The 22699-nt window shown below is 42.6% G+C and overlaps 4 protein-coding genes across 8 annotated transcripts; all 4 read left to right on the top strand.

The window, feature by feature from the left end:
• Positions 1-72: 72 nt before the first annotated feature.
• plbd2 (phospholipase B domain containing 2) lies at positions 73-4002 on the top strand. Its single transcript, XM_053871276.1, has 12 exons — positions 73-323; positions 1162-1255; positions 1333-1491; positions 1576-1676; positions 1746-1960; positions 2188-2282; positions 2353-2513; positions 2696-2791; positions 2880-2951; positions 3022-3174; positions 3252-3414; positions 3513-4002. The coding sequence occupies exons 1-12, from the start codon at positions 109-111 to the stop codon at positions 3681-3683; spliced, it is 1695 nt and encodes a 564-aa protein (XP_053727251.1). The 5' UTR covers positions 73-108; the 3' UTR covers positions 3684-4002.
• Positions 4003-4641: 639 nt separating this feature from the next.
• Positions 4642-6891, top strand: zgc:158398 (uncharacterized protein LOC568894 homolog). Its single transcript, XM_053871403.1, has 7 exons — positions 4642-4785; positions 5352-5522; positions 5600-5867; positions 5935-6034; positions 6239-6383; positions 6453-6593; positions 6725-6891. The coding sequence occupies exons 2-7, from the start codon at positions 5364-5366 to the stop codon at positions 6743-6745; spliced, it is 834 nt and encodes a 277-aa protein (XP_053727378.1). The 5' UTR covers positions 4642-4785; positions 5352-5363; the 3' UTR covers positions 6746-6891.
• Positions 6892-7291: 400 nt separating this feature from the next.
• On the top strand, positions 7292-18861 carry morc2 (MORC family CW-type zinc finger 2). Of its 5 annotated transcripts, none has more exons than XM_053871400.1 (29): positions 7292-7526; positions 7934-8018; positions 9302-9355; positions 9441-9475; positions 9551-9619; positions 9726-9816; positions 9899-10007; positions 10147-10306; positions 10400-10511; positions 10586-10711; positions 10778-10857; positions 10932-11014; positions 11787-11872; positions 12002-12142; positions 12214-12368; positions 12777-12905; positions 12981-13086; positions 13164-13296; positions 13389-13475; positions 13595-13816; positions 13916-14152; positions 14557-14604; positions 14859-14907; positions 14973-15111; positions 15183-15347; positions 15433-15526; positions 15645-15833; positions 16853-17763; positions 18675-18861. In XM_053871400.1, exons 2-28 carry the CDS (start codon positions 7951-7953, stop codon positions 16919-16921), a joined length of 3036 nt encoding a protein of 1011 aa, XP_053727375.1. In that variant the 5' UTR covers positions 7292-7526; positions 7934-7950; the 3' UTR covers positions 16922-17763; positions 18675-18861. The 5 variants fall into 5 exon arrangements, with proteins under 5 accessions (XP_053727375.1, XP_053727374.1, XP_053727373.1 ...); XM_053871399.1 differs by having other exon boundaries at positions 7294-7526; positions 13595-13834; positions 14560-14604; XM_053871398.1 differs by having other exon boundaries at positions 7294-7526; positions 13595-13834; positions 16853-17675.
• On the top strand, positions 17616-22440 carry LOC128762377 (acyl-CoA dehydrogenase family member 11-like). The gene is made up of 16 exons (XM_053870596.1): positions 17616-17669; positions 18713-18768; positions 18849-18951; positions 19020-19243; positions 19592-19691; positions 19916-20033; positions 20105-20247; positions 20304-20456; positions 20522-20616; positions 20682-20781; positions 20851-20991; positions 21055-21147; positions 21224-21331; positions 21652-21823; positions 21889-21955; positions 22028-22440. The coding sequence occupies exons 1-16, from the start codon at positions 17616-17618 to the stop codon at positions 22155-22157; spliced, it is 1857 nt and encodes a 618-aa protein (XP_053726571.1). The 3' UTR covers positions 22158-22440.
• The last annotated feature ends 259 nt before the right edge of the window (positions 22441-22699 follow it).

Raw genomic sequence — 22699 nt, 5'->3', positions numbered from 1 at the left:
GTTGTCTTTGTATAAAGTGACTGGGTTGTTGACTCTTATTTTGAAAGCTGTGGTTTGTTGTAGTCAGCTGACAAGTCATGTGTGTGACGATCATGTGACTTAGAAAACATGGCGCACGGGCACGTAAACATGGAACGCCTCTGTGCCACAGTTACCGTCTTTTGGACAGTTTTATGTGTTTTGGTGGCCAAAACGGAGCCGGTTCGTGCTGATCTTTGGTCGGCTGTTATTGATGCGAAGAGTGGGCAGATCTCCCTCCTGGACGAGTACCGAGAAGGTTCGGTAGCCTGGGCCAACTTCACCGACGACATTCAAAATTCAGGGTAGGTTGTTGCTCCGTTTGTGTCATTTCAACGTGTAAACCTTTTAAGTCCGTCAAGTATCAAGGGGCTGATTCGCTTGCTGTTTTTTAGACAATCCTCATACGATATCCGGCAATTTTGTGAACGTAAATAATTGTGATTCTAATGCACGATATTCACTTAATGATCATATTTTTATGCAAATACATTCTCAGATTTGTTCCGTATGGAAGTTTGCGCACTGCAAAACTGTCTATATCAGCATACTTTTTGCGCCAGTTCCGGCGGTCACTTCCGCAATTCTGAAAGATCTAGAATTGTGAAACTGCATCGACATCAGAACAGTGTGCGTCATGATTAGCCATTTCCTTCTCGACTGTTTTTGCGGTCTGGTGAACATAGGGTCTCAAGGTCAGGCAGTTCGGGGGGCACAATTGATGTTCCCTGCATCTGGAAAGATTAGGAACGTTCCTGTCAATTCAACTGAGGGATGGGCTGTGGACTATATCAGTTGACTAACACCTAACTCGGATAAAAGATAAATCCGTAACTCAGAGTTCCTTTGAACCATTGATCTAGATCAGTATCATGTTAGCTAACGGTGACTTGTACTAAAGTGCATTCTGACTGAAGTTAAGTGGAACAGCTGTTGCCAGTCAGTAACATACATTTCTATTCCATTTAAACTTTAGAAAGCACAAGTTGAAACAAGGTACGGTTCAATTATTTGTGTTCAAGTCATCGAAATTCCGTCCACATTAATAGGACTCAGATTTAAATAAAGATCACCTCAACCAGACTAGTAATCACAAAACACTCTTGGCAGAATTGTTTATTGACTCATTTTGCCTTTGTGCAGTTGGACGTTTTTGGAGGTGACCACCAACAGTCAGTACAATGACAGTCTCCAGGCGTACCTGGCTGGTGCAGTGGAGGGAGCTGCCACATCTCAGGTCAGTCTGCCTCTGCCTCACGAGTTCCCCCCCACCAGTTGAAAGTTGTTTTTTAATTATTATTATTAATGGTCCAGCTCATCTACAAGCACTGGATGAACACCTTGATGAACTACTGTGGTCCTTATGCCTCAGAGGCCACTTACTGTGAGCGACTGAAGGCTTTCATCACAGCCAATTTACAGTGGGTTCAGGAACAGATACAGAGTCAGCCTAACTCTCCGTACTGGTATCAGGTAATACATGTTTCACCATCGGTAGGGGAATATCAACAAAACTGTCAATGGCTCCTCTTGAAATAACTTGTGATTTGAACGCAGGTCCGTCTAGCGCTGTTGCAGCTGAAAGGTTTGGAGGATGGCTACAATAGTCAGCTCTCTTTCCCCCTCGGTTCTTTCTCCCTAAACCCATTTGGTTTTTTGTAAGTAGCTTCTCATCTATAGCAACAAAAAAGACCCAGCAATTCTCCAAGAACGTCTTGTGTCACCAGACTTTTCCAGCTCGGAGGGGATCTGGAAGACTTGGAGTCGGCGCTGAACAAGTCCAGCCAAACCCGACCTCTAGGATCAGGCTCGTGCTCCGCTCTCATCAAGCTGCTGCCCAACAATAAGGAGCTGCTGGTGGCTCATGACACCTGGAACAACTACCAGTCCATGCTGCGCATAATGAAGAAATACATGTTCGCTTTCAGCGCCTCTCCTTTAGGTACGTTCAAGCAGCAACACTTGTGTTTATACACATGGAAATATTCCCTAAAGTCACTTAAACATGCACAAATGAGATTAAAGATTTTCAATAAACAATAACTGCAGGTAGAGCTGAATGTAAATATGCATGATAAGTCTGGGAAGAAACATCCATGTCTTGACAATTAAAGTAAATTGTAATGCAGTAATGTCTTACAGTTAAACTATTTGTTCTTTTCATTTTAGATAACTTCTCAATTCCTGGAAAAACTCAGGCATTCTCGTCCTACCCTGGATCTATTTTCTCTGGAGATGACTTTTATATCCTGAGCAGCGGCTTAGTAAGTGGGAGCAGATTGTCGTGAAGCGCAGAAGAACAGTTCCAATGTCAAACCTCCGTTTTGTCTGAAGGTCACTTTGGAAACTACGATTGGGAATAGCAACCCTGATCTGTGGAAGTTCGTCCAACCCACTGGCTCGGTAATGGAGTGGCTTCGGAACATTGTGGCCAACCGATTGTCTGTGACTGCAAAGGACTGGGCTGAGATTTTCAGCAAATACAACAGTGGAACGTAAGGGACGGCAGAATTTTTGAAATGTGTTTGTTTGATGTTGAAATTTATTGTCCCACTAACCCATGTATGCAGAGAAGTGGTTTACTATCAGTCACGTGAAGTGTGACTCAGCCATTGTTTTGAAGCCAGTTTCATAGATTGAGGCCAAAGGTTTTTGAAATGTGTGTGTTTTTTTATAGCTATAACAACCAGTGGATGATTGTTGACTACAACCACTTCAGTCCGGGAAAAACCGACATTAAGGAGGAACTATTTGTTGTGTTGGAACAGATCCCGTGAGTTGGTCCTCAAACCTCATCATAGTACAACTTGAACCCATTTCTTTATTTTCTGCTAAAGTTATTAACTATATTTAACCCCTAGCGGTAAAGTCGTTTATGCAGATAAAACACAGGAGCTGCTTAAAACAGGATACTGGGCAAGTTTCAATATTCCGTAAGTATCAACGTGGATCACACCTGGAAAAGCGGATCCTTGTTGTGATACAAGCTTAATTCCCTTTCAGGTACTATGTTGAAATATTCAACACCAGCGGCTGCAATGAACTGGTGGAGAAGTACGGCCCGTGGTTTAGTCTTGACCAGAATCCCCGGGCTCAGATTTTCAGGAGAAACCAATCAGATGTCACGGACGTGGACTCGATGGTGCGCCTCATGAGGTGTGTGGTGGAAGGATTATTACCTCAATGACATTTTTTACATTTTTATTTCAAGGAGATTCTGTCTTTATCTGCAGGTATAACAACTTTAAACAAGACCCTTTGTCCTTGTGTGAAACATGTGACCCACAACCGAATGGCGAGAATTCCATTTCAGCCCGTTCAGATCTCAACCCAGCGAACGGCACCTACCCATTTGGTGCCTTACATCAGAGATCACATGGTGGAACTGATATGAAGGTTTCAAGTTTCATCTTATCATATATCTATGATACTGGTACTCATGCTTGATTCCAGATAAAAGTTTGTTTTTAATATGTTGCTTGTGTTCTGCGCAGCTGACCTCCTACGGGATGTTCCGTCAGTATGAAATGTTGGCAGTGAATGGACCAACATGGGACCAACTGCCCCCCTTCCAGTGGAGCACCTCCCCCTACAAGGACCTGCTACACATGGGGCATCCTGATCGCTGGGTTTTTAAGCCCATACGGGTCACTTGGGCTCCATGAGCACCACAGACATCGGTCAGCACCTAGATAATGGAACAAAGGGAAAGACAAAATTATTGAATATGTATACATTTGGGATTTGATCCAACTGTCTTTTGTTTCAGTGAGTTGGCTGACATTTTGCACAATGTTATTTTAACTTTTTTCATTTTAATCATGCAATATCTGATGGTTTTTAATCATTTCATTCAACACTTGACATCTTAAGGTAATCACAGAAATCAACCTTTGTGGAGATGTTTTTATTGCAACATTGCATTTTGTATTTTTTGACAGTGACGGCCTAATCTTGTCAATAATAAACCAACATTTGTCAATGTTTTTTGTACAATCAATTGTCATGTTACATAGTGACCATTCAAATGACAATCTTTGACATGACCTGTTTTTAATGTAGAGATGGGTTTAAATATGATCGGGGCTCTCGCAGGGGAAAAGCACAGGCAGACAGATGAAGATGTGACCGACAGAGTATAGGAAGAAGTTATAAAAATACTCATGAATGAACTTTTTCTTTATCTTGTGTGTTTATCCTTGCATTTCTCGTTTTGTATTTACTAAATACTGAATACTAACTACTCAATACTAAGATTAGAGATAGGAAGATATGCATCAATCAGACCAACTTCTTCGGGAGCAAACTTTCTTGGATGACTTCATGACTAAATAAGCGTTAATTTGCAGTCGGTTTACGTATTAAAATAACATATATTATTTAATTATATTATATAAAATAATTATGAAACTAATCGCCGATGCAGAATTGAGTAATATTGAAACTATAGATACATTAGAAAATAATACGTGTTTATGATGCAGACAAGATAAATGATTTATTGATCTTCAATTTAAAATCAATATTACGTTGAGGACACAAGCCGCAACAGCGCAACGTGTCAGAAGGGACCGACCAATCACACTGCGCGTACATATCTACGTCATGACGCTGCTTGGTATGATCGGCTCTGTAGTGTTGACATTTGATTGTAGCATGTTTAACTAAACTTTTCTCGAATTTAAATATCAAACTTTGCATCAAGACATGCGTGCTGTGTTTGGACGGAAATGCTGACGTGGTCGCCGGTGGCTGTTGTACTTTAAGGTAAGAAGTTAATCATTAGCCTTTTTTTCTCAACAATACATGTCGACGTTCACACTGGTTGAATCTTTTTTTGGATACAATTACGAATCATCGTGATAGAATGGCGTCTCCAGTTTGAAGCACAGCAACAAGTGTAGCATATGGTATCTAATCCAATTGTGTTGGCGTCAAAGACGTAGACTGTCAAAGTCACGACTCAACTGAAAGGCTGTTGTACCGATGCGGTGTGCATGTGGTAACAACTGTTACGGGTACACGGCTAATATATATTATTAACTACTTTCAGCAGTGTAGGTTTCGTACTATTCAATGTCACTGTTGTTACACGCTTTTAAAACGCCCTATTTATGCTAGAAAAGAATCAAAGAACAATGACTCAAAAAGGTTTCAGTTAATACAACAATTTACCTTTGAACCAGGTGCTGTCAATTTATAGTTTTATATAAAGTTCGAGTACTTCTCGAGTGTTTCCAGTTGTGCTGCATTGGTCAATGTCTAAGAACAATCATTGAATAGTATTTAACTGTGGAATTATTACATGGTAATATAATGTTTCTGTGTTGCAGATTAATGTGATCATGGCGTTTTGGCAGCCTATTCACAATCTGAAAGAGTATGTAGCCCAGAACCCGCCACCAGTGACGTTTTTCCTTTGTCTGTTGACTATGAGCGTCTCGTTCGTCAGTCTGGGCTCTTACAGCGAGACACACACCCTTCCAAACCCTGATGTGATCAAGGTAAGGACTCCATTTTGAGATCAGACTTAAGATAAATATTGTCTGAATCGCCAATTGTTTTACTTTTCTGTCCTCAGGATTGGAACCATGTCCTCTCTACCTTATCAACATTCTATTTGTGTGTAAATTCAAACGTCAGCTCAGGCGAGCTTAAACCTACAACCGCCTCTCATCCAAGTAAAAAAGAAGCGCAAGAAGTGATGTCTTTTAATTCCACAAAACCTTCACTGGTGTCTAGTTTGCATTTAAAAGTCCCTCTGTCTGTGAGGACAGATTCTGTCAGTGGCTTCAAACCAGATGAGTTTCTGCACACCACTTTAAAAGCCAGTCAGTTAAAGCTTGGAGGTTGGTAGTTGACACATTTGTGGTGTACAACTTTGGTAACTAAAATAAGAAACTGGTTGCTTTTCAGGTAATGAAACTGTCTTTGTGACTCTTTACCGCCTGTCTGAAAATGACACTTCCTGCTGCCTCACTATAAGTGCCCCGACACACATTCTGCCAATGAGCCTGTAAGTGGATTTAGACCCTTCCTGAAAAAATTGTGTATTTTACTAAATTGTTGCAAAGTATTGAAAAATAAAATTGATATCAATAATTAAATAAAACAGTTTTCAATTGCGTTTGTCATGTGCACATTTATGCTCTCTCTTTTAATGGAGTGTTTGCATTGAATATTTGAAGTCATGGGTATCTTTCTACTTTTTTATTTTCAGAGCTCCACCTGAGTGCCCTGTGTCGTATAGCAACTATTCTCTCATTCGTGTTGAAGCGAGACAATCTTTTCCAGCGGCAACAACACGTACCTGCTACAGTCTTACGTCAAGAAATGATCCTTCTTTAACTGTCATGTTGACACAGGTAAATTCACAGAGATTGGATGTGTTGTGTGTGTCAGATTTTTATTTATTCATTTTTTTCATTCTTCAGGCAGAGCAGCATGTTGCAGTACGGCACCTTTTGGAAGTCAGTGTGTGTCTGCTGGGCCTATGTTTGATACTCTGCTTCGCTGCAAGCCTGGCAAAGTCTCTGATGGGAGGCGGCCAGTGGAAGACAGTGGATCCCCATAATGTAATGTTTAGCTTTTTCAGTATTCATGATCATTTGTTGCTTAAATTGAGACTTGCCAATAACCTACTTGTTGCTATGTTAATATAGCCAATGCTTTTTCTATAAATCTCTTGTGTTTGTTGTGTTTGCAGGAACCTCTGATTGAAAGCTGATGTTTTTATTCCCAAGAAAATCCATCAAAAGACTGTGACACAAGTTGGTTGAACTTTTACCAAAACCAATGGTACAACAAGACCATTTTGTCGTATATAAGAAGACAATCAAACAAAAAACTTCTCAGGAAACAGAAAACTCTTGTTAATGCAATAAACAAATAAAAACAACTTCTGGTCTTGGTCTGCTTTGTGCTGAAGGTGCTGTTTATCAGATTTTCTTCTCTTCAACACTGTTTAAATTAAAATTATATGGAAGAGGTGCTCTCAAAATGTATGCAAGGAGGTGTGTTTGAGTTTTATTCCTAATCAAATCTGTTCTTATAAGGCGATTCGATTTCATGGAGTTATCCAGGAGGTGCATCATCTGCAACATAATGTGGGGCATGAACGTCTTTTTTGGTTGTTTTGTTGCTTAAGCTCTTTAAACTATTAAAGCCATACCCACCGACTGTAGTCTCAAAGGAACCCACGAAAACATCCTTTGTAGTCTTTTGTGTGAAATACAGTCTTCGCATGTGTCGCCGAAAGATAATTTCAAAATTACATTTCATTTTTTAACGTAAAGAAGTTGTATTTTCGACCCTAACTATTGTTAAAGGTTTCCCAGCCTTGGCCCGCCAATCATTGCCTACGTTCTGAAGGAAGGGCGTCTATTGGCTCGTACAAGAACGTGGGGGCGGGGCTTCCGCGAACGCGAACCCACCTCGGGATGGTTGGACTGCGACGAGGCCTGTCGGCTTTTCCCATGTTTTGGAAAAAGGAAGCTTAAAGTTTCAAGGTATATTACGCGAACACGGACTCGACAAAACGTCCTCAAATGCATCGCTTAACTCCAATCCGCTCTGAAGTTGTTTGTAGTTATTATCATCCCAGACTGTAGCTAGCTATTGCTAATATATAAACAATCTCAGGATGCTAATGATGCTAGCTCTTCTCGTTAGCGCCCCATTAAACGTTAAAACAACTAGAGGAGATGGTGTGCCTTTATATTAAACACGAGCACCACATGTTATATTTGACGCGTCTCTGATGCGTTTGTGTCAAATAGGTGTCACAATGGTTTGGCTAGTTGAAACACGTGAACACAGTTCTAGCTAAGGTCAACATGTCTACATTTTCAATAAGAAATTAACAATGTATTCTTTTTTTCCTGTGTGTTCTTACTCTTCTACCCCTGGAATCTAGTGCACACTTGTGGGAAAATGGCCTACTCTAACTACAGCAACCTGAGCAGGGCTCAGCTCACCTTTGAATACCTTCACACCAACTCGTAAGTACCACATAATTCTCATTTTCCCTCCCACAATTTAGTTACCGAACGTATTCGTGTGTACCGAACCCAGTTCACACTGCCAATGTATACAATCATCATTGGGTTTACCCGCCATCAAGGTCTGAATTGATACATAAGCCAATTTGACTTAGGCAGCATTCAACAATTACACTTGGATCATTGGTTCGCACAGCTAGTGGACTTACAGTTGATGTGCTGTCCACATTTGCATTTGACCAAGTACTTGCAAGCTTCTATTTTGTTTTTTGAACAATGGTGTTGAAAGTTTATCTAAGAAAAACAGATATATGTAACCCAAATGTCCATTCAAGTGACATTGGTTTAAGTTGTATGGCAGCGCATCCAATAATGGGCAGTTCCCACTTTGCCCCTTGATAATGTGTGAATGTTGATGTGGTGGTGGTCCGAGCGGTGTGACTCTTCTATGAGTGAATAATGGTTTCTGTGATGCATTTTGTGTGTTTTAAAAAGCCATACATAGATTAAAGGCATTGTTCAGTCATAACCCAGAATTGAGGATGATAAAAATTGATAACGTTTGGGAAAGAAAACGCTTGCTTGAACAAGCACATACATCATTGTCATGATCAGAGTTTCTATGTTTGTGTTACAATGTGTGTAATGTGTGCACATCCTCCATCCTTGACAGTTTTCAACACGCGATGATTTCCCTGTTTAATTTATTCTGGCTGTGCACACACTGGTTTAAAATAATAAGTACAGCATAATAACAAGTACATCACAATGCAAAGATGCATTGTTTTGTCTTTAAACTTCTTGGTATAACTTCTACAGGGTTACATACATACAACAATTCAAGACACTAGTTTTCCTAGTTATGTATGAAATAAATGTGTGATGTTTCAGATCATTTGCAGATGGTTTTATTTGCAACCACACTTAAATGTATTGAGGAATTATTCTCTGTATCAAGACAACAAATACAGTTATCTTCCTTTTGTTCATGCTCGATTTCTGAGGCTCCTGTGTTCCATGAGTCAAACATCAGTCTGACTCATACCACATTAGAAGTATTTTTGGAACAAAGCTTAAAAAAAGTCTTTGACATCATACCTATGTTCGCAAAAGGTCTCTCAATAACCAGCCATTTATATAAAGGTAAAAGAACATCCTAAAATCAATTGATGAAATTGGCATAGAATACAGAGAGTCAAGTATCCACACTGATTTTTGTTGCTAACCAATTTCTGATCAATTCTCGTGATACAAGTAAAACTATTTGTTTTTGTGCTCTGCAGGACAACACATGAATTTTTGTTCGGTGCATTGGCAGAACTTGTGGACAATTCCAGGTAAACCCTGTGAACAATATCAAATCATATTGCTTTAAAAATACTTTGCCAGAGTGATAAACGAATTCTTCCCTTTCTTTTTCAGGGATGCCAACGCCACACGAATCGACATTTATACAGGTGAATTACCGCATTGAAATGATGTCCTAAACTTTTAATTTGTTTCTGCTCAAATACATATTGTCTTTCTGACAGAAAAAAGGCCAGAGCTCAGGGGCGGGTACATGCTCTGTTTTCTTGATGATGGTACTGGAATGGACCCAAGTAAGTGACTTTTCCTTCCCAGCATCATTAGCCTTTGGGTTCAATAGTAAGGATCTAAGTGTTGGTTTGTTATCCAATGGATCTCATGCAAAGCTACTTATTTTAGATGAGGCCACCCATGTCATCCAATTTGGGAAGTCAAGCAAACGTTCTCCGGAGTCAACACATATAGGCCAGTATGGAAACGGATTGAAATCGTAAGATCCTCTCGACATTTAATGGGATTCTAAGTGTTGTTCCCCCCTGTGGTTGTTTCTTACAAATTGTGTCCTTCCACAGTGGTTCTATGCGTATCGGCAAGGACTTCATCTTATTCACAAAAAAAGACAACACACTCACTTGTCTTTTTCTGTCAAGAACTTTCCATGAGGAGGAAGGACTGGATGAGGTCAGAGCCAAAACCAATATCACACTAATGTCTTGAGGAATATCCATCTTTGTTTTTTTGACAGGCAATTTGTTTATGATCTATAAATTGGTAAACAAATGTTTTGCTTCTGTGTTCATGTAAATATATTTATGTCCAGGTAATTGTGCCTTTACCCTCCTGGGATCTGAAGACCAAGGAACCACTGACCTCAGATCCGGAGAAATACGCTATTGAGACAGAGTTGATTTTCAAATACTCGCCATTTAAAAATGAGCAACAGTTGATGGATCAGTTTCGAAAAATTGAGGGCAACAGTGGTTAGTATTTCCCTGCCCCATACTTTTTTATTTCCTCATCGTGACTGGAAGAAGCTGGTGGATGTGACGCTCACAAGTGTGTTATCATTGCAGGTACTCTTGTTATTATCTATAATCTTAAGCTAATGGACAACAGAGAACCAGAACTTGATGTTGAGACTGATCACCAAGACATTCTGATGGCTGGGACTTCAATCGAGGGCGTGTAAGTAGAGTTATACAGAGAGAATTGGTGACAAAGGCCAAATGTTCCTTATGATCCATATTGTCTTGTCATAGGAAACCTGAGAGGAGGTCCTTCAGAGCCTATGCTGCTGTTTTGTACATCGACCCACGCATGAGGATTTTCATTCAGGGTCATAAAGTGAGAACCAAGAGGCTTTCCTGTTGTCTTTATAAACCAAGGTGAGCATGGGTGTTAAACTGGTCTCGTTCACTGAGGAGATTTTAATCGTCAAATATGTTTGGTAGAGTGTACAAGTATTCATCAACGCGCTTCAAAACACGAGCGGAACAAGAGGTCAAGAAAGCGGATCACCTGGCCAAGATCGGTGAGTAGAGTGTTCATCTATTTTTCTATATTTTTTAAAGCTGTAACATGATGATTCTATCTGGAATATTTCAGCGGGTGAGAAGGCCAGAGAAGCAGACAGTAAGAGGGTAGCGCTGGAGGCCAAATTAGGGAATGATATTTCAAAAGACTCACGGGTAAGTGCAAGTGTTTATGTGACCACTTACTGGCTGAGCTGTTGCACATTGGTGGTTGTGAGCATGCGGAAAGACACAGGATCTGCCCTATTCTTTTGGGCGCCAAAGTCGCAAATGGTGCCCGATGTTGTTCCTACTTTACACCAGCAGATGGCGGACATCTTTGGCTTCAAACTGGGCAACATTTGTGGGCGTGTTTATATGGATGTTGTGGGGTAAAAAAAAGGTTTGTAAGCGGACCGCTGCTGGGATACTGGCAGTTTCATTTACACAGTCAGAGCAGAGTGTGAATCAAACTGTATCAGATTCTGAGGAGGATTATTCACAATCCAATGGAGATCATATAGTGACTGTATAGTAGTACAGAAAGTGACGGCAGTGGTCAGCAGCACTGCTTTTGTGTTTAGTGACAGTGTAACTACTTGCTGTGACAGCTTTACAAGAAGCACACTCTTGATCCAACATTGTCCATTACAGTATCCCATCATTTCCAAGTTTTCAAGCTACAGTCTGTCAAAAAAGTTGAATGTTTAATTGAAAAAACTCACGCTTAAAGGTTTGAAATACAAATAACCCTCCAAAATGTTAGATTATCTGGTGTTATTTATATAAGATGTTCTGTGACGCCTGTTACAACCATTTGATGATAAAAAATAATGCATTGTGAAACATTTACTATAACATTAAAGAGTTAAATGGTGTGTCAGACCACTGGTCTTTCTGTCAACTTGACTAATTTTCTGTCCCGTTGCTTTCTCTCCTCTCTCTATAGGCAATTCTGAGAAAAGTCCAGGATTCAGCCATGATGCTTCGACAAGACGCTGAAATGAAGAAAAGGATACTCGAGGCCAAACAAAGGTAGGATGGATCACAAAGCGAATCATTTTTATACATATCCTAATTACCTTTAACTGACTTAATGTACAGAAACTTCACCTTTCAGCGTGATGGTTTAGTGTTGTCGTCTAATAAATGTCTGTTTTTTAGAGCTTTAAAGGAGCCCAAAGAGTTGAACTTCATATTTGGTGTAAACATCGAACAGAGGGACTTGGATGGGATGTTTGTGTACAACTGTTCTCGTCTCATCAAGATGTATGAAAAGACAGGGCCTCAGTTGGAGGGCGGCATGTGAGTAGCCCGCCAGCTTGGTTAAGAAATTGTTTTGTTAGAAAGCTAACAGCTTGTGTTTTGTGTTTTAGGGCCTGTGGAGGTGTGGTTGGGGTAGTGGATGTTCCTTATTTAGTTTTGGAGCCCACACACAACAAACAAGACTTTGCAGACGCTAAGGAGTACAGACACTTGCTGAAGTCGATGGGGGAGCATCTCGCACAGTATTGGAAAGACAGCAACATTGGCAAGTCAACATTGTTCTTCTGCTTTAAAATAGTGTGCAATAACTAGCCACTTTAGGTCACTGAGCCAGCTGAAAATATGTTGCCAGTCACATTTACATATTTTCACATAGTACCTATTTGCATGCAAAACAGAAGGTCATGAATTCACATTTGGGGATTCAATGAATGCAACATCTTGGTATCTACCAAGCTGTGGAGTAGAACCAGCAACAAAGCCTCTCCTGGTTGCATTATTCCTGAGATGTTTCAGCCACATAAGCTAAAAGGAAACATGTCATGGCATTTGTGCTTCATCTATATGCTATAAATTTCCTTTAATGCAAATACACCACAATATGATAAATTCAAATCACTATTGGATTCAAAAGAAAGTGTGTTATGTTGTTTTTGTTATCCCTGTCATGCAGCTCAGAAAGGCATTGTGAAGTTTTGGGATGAGTTTGGATACCTGTCAGCCAGCTGGTCTGCTCCTCCGTCATCAGAGATGAGATACAAAAGACGACGTGCCATGGAAATGCCGCTCACTATTCAGTGTGGTCTGTTTCTCTTGTTTATCTATCTGCCGTCTTAATGATTTTTGTGTAATTTATGTTTGCTTTTCTTACTTTCAGACAAATGTTTAAAGTGGAGGACACTGCCATTCCAGATGGACGCTGTCGACAAGCGCTACCCTGACAGTTGGGTTTGTCTTATGAACCCTGATAGTGGCCAAGACAGGTGCCTGTGGCAACATTTGCTATCATGAATCCTCCATTATGGCTCTGTTTGACTTTGTGCTTGTTTTTGTTGCTTAGATGTGATGCCCCTGAGCAGAAGCAGAACTTCCCCTGTGGTGTTCTAAAGAAAGAAAAACAGTCATCAGAAGATAAACAGAAAGAGTTGGCAGAGAAAATCAAACAGCAGCAGGAGAAACTGGAGGCCATGCAGGTGCACATTCATTGCCATCATCACCGTCATGCCACCCACCTCCCCCCTTACGGGTGTCCTTGTATTCAAATGCAATTGTTCTCCACCACTAGAAAACCACAACTGTCAAATCTGCTGCGGACATAAAGAAGTTACCACTAGAGGTCAGCACCAGACCATCGGAAAGCTCTTCCTCTCAGGTTTGAAAGGCTTCTTTGTTGGAGTGGATGTAATTTAGAGATTACCAAATGGGATGCTTGTTTGTACACTTTATTTATTGGATCATCAGTTTTGTTTTAATGTCTGTCTGTCACTGTAGACGACCAGGTCCTCAGAGAGGTCCGCCACACGTCCACGCTCACCGCCCCTCCCTGCCCACTTGAAAAATGCCCCCAGCGGTCCTCCACCTCGCGCTGCTTCTCAACGTCTCTCACGGAGTGCCCCTGCTCCGGCAAAGGTTGAAGTGTCGAAGTCCAGAAGTGCTGCAAAGCCTACTTCACCTGCCAAACCCGCACCAAAGAATGCGGTCAAAGCAGCGCCGGTAACGCGGAGCTCACGCGTGAGTGACCGCATGAGTGACCGCATGACTCCCAGGCTGTAGTGGACATGTTTTCATTTAATCCTGCACATCCGTCAACAGACCCCTGCAAAAGCTTCGTCTGCGAAACCATCCCCTGCTGGACGCTCATTCAAGAGAGTCATGGTTGACGAACCTAGTGATGAAGATGATGATGACGACGACAATGAAGATGCCAAGACGGGCGACAGTGAGCAAAGTGAAGAGGATGAACCACAGACTAAGAAGTCCAAGATGGCCTCGGCACCAGGTGGTCGAGGGAAGGCGGCAGAGAAGGTCAAGTCTGGAAGACTAGAAGAGGTAAGGAACCAACTTTTGACTCTGTAACCTTTGTTCATGCTGCAACTTGCAAAGCTCAAGTGTTGTGTGCTGCGGCCGTGTGGGGTGGTTTGCTCTGCTGCATGTTGTATCTGCCTGCCTCACATCTGAATTCAAACTAAGTAAATCGAAGGCAGTATCACGATGATGATCGTGAGTCAGCCTGAAAATTGTTTTATGTTGATACTACCCTCTCCATACATGGTCCACTGTAAACACTGGTGCCTCATTGGTAATGAACAGCTCTTTATTGGCTTTTAACAAACCATGTTTGCCTTCACTCGAGAAGCTACAATCGTCTTCATGCTCAAAATAATAATGTTTTAGAGTAACGTCAGTCGAAGCTACTGTTGAACACACAGGTTAACAAACTCTCCCTGCCCCAGAAGACAGTGGTTACTACTCCCACAGGAGCGACACCGTCTGTTCTGAAGGTAGCTTCATCAACTATTTCCTCTCCTGTCTTTTCATGGCTGCTCTGCTTCTCTGCTTATTCCATCAAGACATGTCAAAGAGGAATTTTCACGGGTGTAGGTTTAGAGTTAGTGTCAAACTTCTATAGTCTTGGTCTCCAAAAACCCCATGGAAAACTGTCTAGTCTGACTTTTTCCACCTTCAGGTTTACTTCTCTCTGTTTATCCAAACGATCACAGAAAAGAATGAGAATGAAATGGTCTTTTTCTTGCAGACATCTGAAAAGCAAGATTCAGAGAGTGACACCAAGAGTGCTCAGAAAGGTATCTGGCCCTTATTAATATTAATACCAAAGGCATTTGAGTGATAGCGACCTTGAACCCCACAGAAAAAGGGCTGCACGTGGAAGTCCGTGTTAACAAGGAGTGGTTCACTGGAAAGGTCATCGCCGTGTTGGGCAGCGGTCAGAGTGTCCGCTGGAAGGTGAAGTTTGACTACGTCCCACGCTCCACGCCCAGAGATCGCTGGTGAGTTCCAAGCCTGTGCAGCTTGGTGCTCATTTGATCGGCACTCTTAAATCCTCGTCTCTTTTCTGAAGGGTTGTGAAAGGAAGTGACGAGGTGCGATTGATGCGGCCACCATCTCCAAATTCCCAGAGTCCAGACACACAGGAAAGAGACAAGAAGCCCGCGCCAATGGAACCTGATACCACACAACCTGGCACCAGTCGAGAGGTGACTGACAGTCTGGTGACCATGCTGAGGTTAGTGCGGCCCGCTATCCTCTTGTCTACTTTTTTATATTTAAAAGGTTACAAACTTGAGGTGATAACATTTTTCTTCTTTTAGGACAATGCTGCGATACTTCTTTCCACCAGCTTTTCGGATTCCAAAGGACGATGTCAACAGCATGACGGCGGAGGAGCTGATCTCATTTCCCTTGGTAACTGACCATATTGATATGTAGCGTGGGGCTTGTGTTAAAAGAAACAGTGAGATGTAACACAGATCTCAAATGTGACTGCTCTGTTCTGAGTGTGTTTTCAAACTCCCGTCCTCAGAAAGAGTATTTCCAGCAGTATGAGTCCGGTCTGCAGTCGCTGTGTAACTCGTACCAGAGCCGAGCGGACGCCAGAGCCAAGGCTGTGGAAGAGAAGAGCAACAACAATGAGCTCAAACTGAAGGAGGCTGACGAGAAGCTGCAAAAGCTACGCACCAACATTGTGGCTCTTCTGCAGAAGGTTCAGGAGGTGAGGCTGTGGCCAGCTGTGTGACCCACCCATTGCTTAGGCCTTTGCCTGACACAGAAATTTGCACCTCCCAATTGTTATTTACCTGGTAAACAGTGAAAGATGAACTGAGCTAGTGAGTCTTTGAAAACACTAAAACTATGGAACACATCACCATGTGTTTGCACACAACTCTCTGGTTTGAAATATTTACATTAGAAAATATGCATAAGCCCCGCACATCAACACAATTTTGTTCACCCCAACCACACCCATTTTAAAACCGTGAGCCCCGTCTTCTCGCAGCTGCTGGCAGGGACGTGGTGCACTTAATGCAGGTTAAAATCACTAGCAGCCAAGCCCCGCATCCTCGCCAGCCGATGACAGTCTGAGACAATGACACAGGAGTGTCTCATAACAAACGTCTAACCACCAGTGAGGCCAGAGAATCTCTCACAAAGCCAATGAAGCTCACCATTGTGTTCAACACTAGTTCAATGACTGAGACATGGCTCACTTCAGTGTCTCTCATCTCTCACTGTGCTACGTCTGCCTGTGGTGACAAGACACTCCAAAACAGAGCCCATTTCACCTTTGTGTGTGTGTGTTTTCATCGGCACAGAGCAAGGTGTTATGTGTTATGCCACATTGATCTCGTAACCTCGCCATCGCCATCATGAGGGACTTATTGCAGGCAGGAAAGTTGGATTTGTAGCACTTTAAATTCAGTGAGAGGATTGTGTGGTGATAAATGTAGTCAAGTCCATTTGTATGCATTCATTTAAGTTAATTATTTTTTTTCTTTGCAATTGTCTTGATGGACAGCACAAACCGGAAATGGCGTCTAATCAGCACAGTCCTTCCATTTCCTGTTATTGCTGTTCATCCATTTCCCTATCTCCAAAATAAAAAGCAGAAACTGATCTAAAGTGGGCGGTTGGGTCAAAGGACGTCAACCGAGTGATAGGGGAACCTGCTGTTATTATCGGACTGTCTAAAAGGAAGAGAAATTAAACGTCCTCTTCTCCCCCTTGTTTTAGGACATTGATATAAACACAGATGACGAGCTGGACGCCTACATCGAGGATCTCCTTACCAAGGGCGACTAGAGAGGACTGTGGGGGGAGAACGGAAGAAGTTACTGGTGGTTTATAAATGCAACATGCTACGTCCAACTCATTCTTTTTTTATGTTTGAAATATACTCCCAGCATCTGTCTGCTCTCTATGTAGTTCTGCTGTTCATACATTGTTGGCTAGTTTTTGTTTTTAGTTGTTTTTATATACATGCTTATATATGATTACCAGTGTTTAAGACGTTGTGTTCTCACTGACCATCTCTGCGTAGGCTCAATATTTGACAGCGCTTTTCCATTTCTGCTGCTTCAGCTGATGCGTCTGAGGCCATGAGAAGACTTGGGAGTGGTTGGAACGCGGTTGTTTGTGAATATTGACTTTTATTTTTGTACACTAAGACACAACAGTGTTGCCCTTCGCCCAAACAGCCCTGGAGCCCCAAATCAACAGGCTTAACTGTTCGGCGTCGACCCACCTTCAAGAACTTTGGGTGAAGAATCCCAGACTACCATGCAAATGAATGTTCTGATGTTGGTGTTACAGGACACAATAAGTGGGTGTGTGATGCCCGTGAGTCAGTGTCTCCACAGTCTTCTGTTTGAAAAAGAGCTTTTAACAAGTTTTATGAAATGTTGCATGTTTTCTGTTTTAATTAGGACAGAGCTTTCTGTATTTTTGACTAAATCATTACTTGGAACAATAAAACTGGTTCAGCAACACTTACATAATGTGGGTCAGCGGTGGTTCGGAGTGTGGTGGACCAAGTTTGAGCGAGAAAAGGGTAGCGGTGAGTGACATGACTATTGACAATCGGTCGAGACTTTATTTTGAAAGTCTCGAGTTTGCAGAGTAGCAACGCTGCTGGCGTTTAGCAGGTAAGTGCCGTTTATTTTTTAATCTCTGGACTGGCTGGAGAACAGAACTCGTTACGCGGTGACATTACTACGTAAATGTTTCGCTATCGCTTAGCGGTTAGCCCGCACCTAGCTGTGGTGGTCACTGCCCGCGTCAAAGTCTAAAGTCAACAAATGTACCAGTTGGGCCTGCAAAAATCGTGATAACCATTCGCCCTCAGAAGCTATTGCAATTCATAAGCAATTTCTATTTCCTGAAATTCGGCTTTATTTTGTGCAAACGTCGACATCGAGAGCGTCGACTTCGACCCATGTTCTTCTAGCCACTTCCGACAAATCGAGTCGCCATTTCCTCATTTGGTCCCTTCTATTCTGTTGTTCTATAACCGATGATAAACCGCAAATGGAATGAGTGTTAGGAACTATTCTTTACTGGAGTATTAGTTCAAGTGATAGTAATTGTATGAATCAAAGTAGACCCATCAAGTTTTGGTTTAATATCATACATATATGATATTATATATGTATATCATATATATATATATATATATATATATATATATATATATATATATATATATATATATATATATATATATATATATATATATATATATATGATATTAAACCAAAACATAGATTCCATTGATGGAATCATATATATATATATATATATATATATGTGTGTGTGTGTGTGTGTGTGCAATAGCGAACAAAACGTAATAATAGTAGTAAATAACCCCTACATAATAATAATAATAAAATGAATAAACAATCATAGAAGTAACTAATAAATAAATAACCCACAAACAACAAGGGCTGTTCAGGATTTCATCAGTCTCATGGCAGAGTGGAACAAGCTGTTCTTGTGACGGGAGGTTCTGGTCTGGATTGACTGTGATCACATGTCCGTTTGCTCCTCTCCATGTCAGGTCTTGTGTCATGTCAGCTATGAAGCTCAGTCTGGCAGGAAGATGCAGCTTCCTGCAGCGTGGTCCTGTCAAACCGTTTGCCCCGCTCAGAGCAGTGAGTACTGCTGAGCTTGGCTCAAGAGAAAGTGAGGAGGACCAACTTACAGAAGCTTCAGCGACTCCACCTTTCGCCAGAGCCAAGATAGGAGCCTTCTTCCAGGACCGTCCTGTGCTGAAGAACCCGTTTCTGGAGGACAGTCTGCTCAGAGGGTACCTGAGGAGACACCTGCCAGAGGAAGTGAGGATGGAACGTTTTAGATCATATACTTAACCTACAGGTTTGGTCATGTTTTCACTTCTTCTCAGGCTGTTTTCTCCGACCTGTGTGCCTTTGGGGAGCGCGTGGCCACGGAGGTGGACACATGGGGTAGAGAGTGCGAGCTTACTCCGCCACGTTTGGTACACTTTGACCCTTGGGGTCGCAGGGTGGATCACATTGTGACCTCTCCAGCATGGCAGCGCATGAAAGGCTTGTCAGCTCAGGAAGGATTGGTCGCCATCGGCTACGAGCGACAGTTTGCAGAGTGGAGGTTTGAAGGCTTTTATGTTCAGAGTTGGTCAGAGACAGCTGCCACTCACAGTTACAAATATGAATCCATAAGCAATAAAAAAATAATAGCATGTCAAAGATCTTAAACATTTATGTTTTTATCATTTTAAAATTTAATTCAGACTTTGTTGTAATGTATTACGCTCATAATGCAAGGTTATCTAAATTATTTTCCTTTTTAAAAACCTAAAAATGTGCTTATTCATGGCATGGTGACATGCATCTTTCTGGTTTCTATCTGTGCTTATTAAGATTTGCATCCAGTTTGTCTGCACAGTGGTCGAATTTGTCTTTGCTAACGGCAGGTGTTCTTCAACATGTGTTGCAGTCGTGTGTACCAGATGAGCAAACTCTTCCTCTACTCTCCGTCCTCTGGTCTCTACACTTGTCCCCTGGCCATGACTGACGGAGCTGCCAAGGTCATTCAGGTGCGTTTACTTCCCCTCAAGTCCTGGGTTGGATCAAATGTAACTTTTAACTGCAGAATCATTTCATTTTGGTGATTTTTAATTCGATTTGTAGTTAGTCAACTTTCATCTGTTTCTAGAAAATGTTAACCTGTAGATGGCGCTGAATGCTAGAAATGCACCAAAGAAGCAGGTGGAAGTCTTGGGAAATAGTTTTGTGATGGACAAAACGTTTCCACGAACAGTCCATAGGTATTTCACGGCCAGTAGAAGATGCCTTCAGTCGCCTGACCTCTCGACGGCCGGAGAGATTCTGGATATCTGGACAGTGGATGACTGAACGTCAGGGAGGCTCAGATGTGGGTCAGTACTGAGACTATCGCCACCATGAAGTGCTAAAAATGTGGATTGTATCATCGGCTTGTTTGTTCCAGGCAGCGGGACTGAAACGGTAGCTGTCCCTCACACCGACGGATCTTACAGACTTCACGGCTTCAAGTGGTTCACCTCTGCGACAGATGCCGATATGACGCTCACACTGGCTCGAGTGCAGGGCAAGAACGGGGCGACGACACCGGTACCACTGCGCGGTGTGTCTGTCCACAGCAGGAGGCTCACGTTTGGCTTCCACAGGGCAGCAGAGGTTTGTCTCTGTTCTACGCAGAAGTCAGTCGCGATGAGGACGGACGGCTCAGAGGCATCGAGGTCCAGAGGCTGAAGGACAAACTTGGCACCAGACAGATGCCCACAGCTGAGCTCCTGCTGGACGGGCTGCCAGCGCACAGGGTCAGCAACACACTTGATTCATGAGGGACACCATTTGTAACTGACAAACTTTTCCTTGGTGGCAGCTGTCGGCCGAGGGCAGAGGCGTGGCCTCCATCTCCAACATGTTGACCATCACCCGGATCCACAACAGCGTGTCAGCCGCCTCGGCCATGAGAAGGCAGGACTCACGCTTCTGTCATTCATTTGAACTCTTTTCTCTGATCAGCTGATGTCCTCTTCCAGGCTGGTCCAGCTGGCTCGGGACTATGCGTCTCGCCGCACGGCCTTCGGAAGACTTCTCAAGGACCAGCCCCTGCACATGCAGACTCTGGCCAGGATGGAGGTAACAGGGCTCTGATACTCCCCAAAGGTTTGCCCTCCCTGTGCTGATGATGACCTCTGCTGGAGTCAGGTGGAGACTCGCGGCGCTTTCATGATGCTCATGGACGTGTGCCGGCTGCTGGGCCGGGAGGAGATGGGCGTGGCAACCCAGCTGGAACAGCACCTCCTTCGTCTGCTCACACCAGTGCTCAAACTTTACACTGGGAAACAGGTGCAGTAGAGCAGTCTGAACCTGGGCTGCACTGCTGGAGACTCACATCTGGTTTGGTGTCAGGCCGTAGCTGTGGTGTCCGAGGGCCTGGAGAGCTTTGGAGGTCAAGGCTACATTGAGGACACCGGGTTGCCTGGACTTCTGCGTGACGCTCAAGTAAGAACGCTTGTTGGAGACTGAATAAATAAATTCTGGCTTTAATATGCATCATCACATCAACATGCTCTACCAGGTGCTCAGTATTTGGGAAGGGACGACGAACGTTCTGTCTCTGGATGTGCTGCGCTCAGTTGCTCGAAGCTCTGGAATGGTGCTTCACGCGTACTTCAGTCACACCAAGGTGAGAGATTTTCAGAGGCTCCCCCTACTGTCTTGGAGGGTAAATGCCTTTTCTCTTGTGGATACATGACAATGTTGAATATTTTATCTTTGGAAACAATTCATCCCCAAGACCAGCATTCAAAAATAGTTTAAGGTGAATAAATAAGGATGTGAAACGGACAGGTGTGACTAGAGAGCGTGATGAAGAATTGGAGAGTGAATTGAAGACATTAACCAATTTAAAGGGGTTAAAAAGGAAGTGGGATTCTGTTGTTATCACAGCATAGCAGCCTCATTTGGGTGTTGTAGACACTAAGGTATCTGTTTTCTTCTCTGCAGTCTCTACTGGCAGCAGCCGCTGATGTGTCTGCGCTGGCTCCGGCTGTTAAAGCTGTGGATTATTCTCTCACTGAGCTGGAGAAGTTCATGAAAACAGCAGCAACTAGAACACCTGGTTATCTTGAACTAGCTGCCAGAGACCTGGCGTATAGCTTAGCCCGAATTTACACCGGTGGGTGGCGCATACACCGGCACAAAAACAAGAGAAGAGACAGACTCACTGTGGTGTGTTGACAGGTGCCCTTCTCATCGAACATGCAAGCTGGAGCGGAGCGTCTGAGTCTGACACCTACGCAGCTCTCAGGTGAAACAGCGCAGACTGTGTAGCGCAGCCCTTCACCCTCTCGTGTCCATGTTAATGACTGTTCTTCCACAGGTGGTGTGAACAAGATCTGTGCCCCGTAGCCACCCAACAGGCCAGAGGTTGTTACCATGTCGACACTCCTGGACGCGATTCTGCTGTGGTGTACGACCGGGAAATGAACGACAACTTCTCACGCAGCTAATCGATTGCTCCTTTTCACAATACAGTTGATTATTCCCGGGATATATCGATATTTTGGTTTAGCCTTTCTCATTCATCTGGATCAGGACTGAGCTTGTGTTGTGCAGTTTTCATCTGCGATAAATCATTTTTGTTTTCTGAGAATATTATGAGCTGACTGATGTTAAAATGAAACACATTATTGTGTTGTGTTTAATGGTTTGTTTGGAATAGTTTTTAACCCGATCAGACGTTATATTCTCATTTCATGAACTTCACTTGTGACTTTAGTGTTTTATAGAATAAAATTAATCATTTTCTCTCTGTAATGTGTCTTCATGCAATCATCCATATATTCATGATGACATCACTACTGCTCAGTTACTTGTTTAAGTTTCATTGTGACTTCCCTATAATGGTCGTTAACGCTTAAACCTCATTTGTAATGTTTTCATACAGAACGCCAACAACGGATTTTCCTAACTTCCGTTGCCGTAACGCAGCGCGTTGCCAGCCATTTCCGTTCATTCCGTTGCGTTTTCTTTTTCATACGCATAAATAGAA

Source organism: Synchiropus splendidus, chromosome 7 (genome assembly GCF_027744825.2).
Source record: "Synchiropus splendidus isolate RoL2022-P1 chromosome 7, RoL_Sspl_1.0, whole genome shotgun sequence".
Taxonomy (NCBI): domain Eukaryota; kingdom Metazoa; phylum Chordata; class Actinopteri; order Syngnathiformes; family Callionymidae; genus Synchiropus; species Synchiropus splendidus.
The sequence above is the reverse complement of the archived record's forward strand: the minus strand, read 5'-3'. Positions and strand labels throughout refer to the sequence as shown.

What these genes read in the sequence shown, in the direction of transcription:
- plbd2 (XM_053871276.1), top strand. Translation starts at nt 109, where the DNA reads ATGGCGCACGGGCACGTAAACATGGAACGCCTCTGTGCCACAGTTACC. An exon ending in AGGGAGCTGCCACATCTCAG is followed by an intron (nt 1,256 to 1,332) that starts GTCAGTCTGCCT and finishes TTAATGGTCCAG; the next exon opens with CTCATCTACAAGCACTGGAT. An exon ending in TGGGCAAGTTTCAATATTCC is followed by an intron (nt 2,952 to 3,021) that starts GTAAGTATCAAC and finishes ATTCCCTTTCAG; the next exon opens with GTACTATGTTGAAATATTCA.
- LOC128762377 (XM_053870596.1), top strand. Translation starts at nt 17,616, where the DNA reads ATGTGGGTCAGCGGTGGTTCGGAGTGTGGTGGACCAAGTTTGAGCGAG. An exon ending in ACGGGCTGCCAGCGCACAGG is followed by an intron (nt 20,457 to 20,521) that starts GTCAGCAACACA and finishes CCTTGGTGGCAG; the next exon opens with CTGTCGGCCGAGGGCAGAGG. An exon ending in AACTTTACACTGGGAAACAG is followed by an intron (nt 20,992 to 21,054) that starts GTGCAGTAGAGC and finishes GTTTGGTGTCAG; the next exon opens with GCCGTAGCTGTGGTGTCCGA.
- morc2 (XM_053871398.1), top strand. Translation starts at nt 7,951, where the DNA reads ATGGCCTACTCTAACTACAGCAACCTGAGCAGGGCTCAGCTCACCTTT. An exon ending in TTGGAAAGACAGCAACATTG is followed by an intron (nt 12,369 to 12,776) that starts GCAAGTCAACAT and finishes CCTGTCATGCAG; the next exon opens with CTCAGAAAGGCATTGTGAAG. An exon ending in CACCAAGAGTGCTCAGAAAG is followed by an intron (nt 14,908 to 14,972) that starts GTATCTGGCCCT and finishes TGAACCCCACAG; the next exon opens with AAAAAGGGCTGCACGTGGAA.
- zgc:158398 (XM_053871403.1), top strand. Translation starts at nt 5,364, where the DNA reads ATGGCGTTTTGGCAGCCTATTCACAATCTGAAAGAGTATGTAGCCCAG. An exon ending in CACATTCTGCCAATGAGCCT is followed by an intron (nt 6,035 to 6,238) that starts GTAAGTGGATTT and finishes TTTTATTTTCAG; the next exon opens with AGCTCCACCTGAGTGCCCTG. An exon ending in AGACAGTGGATCCCCATAAT is followed by an intron (nt 6,594 to 6,724) that starts GTAATGTTTAGC and finishes TTGTGTTTGCAG; the next exon opens with GAACCTCTGATTGAAAGCTG.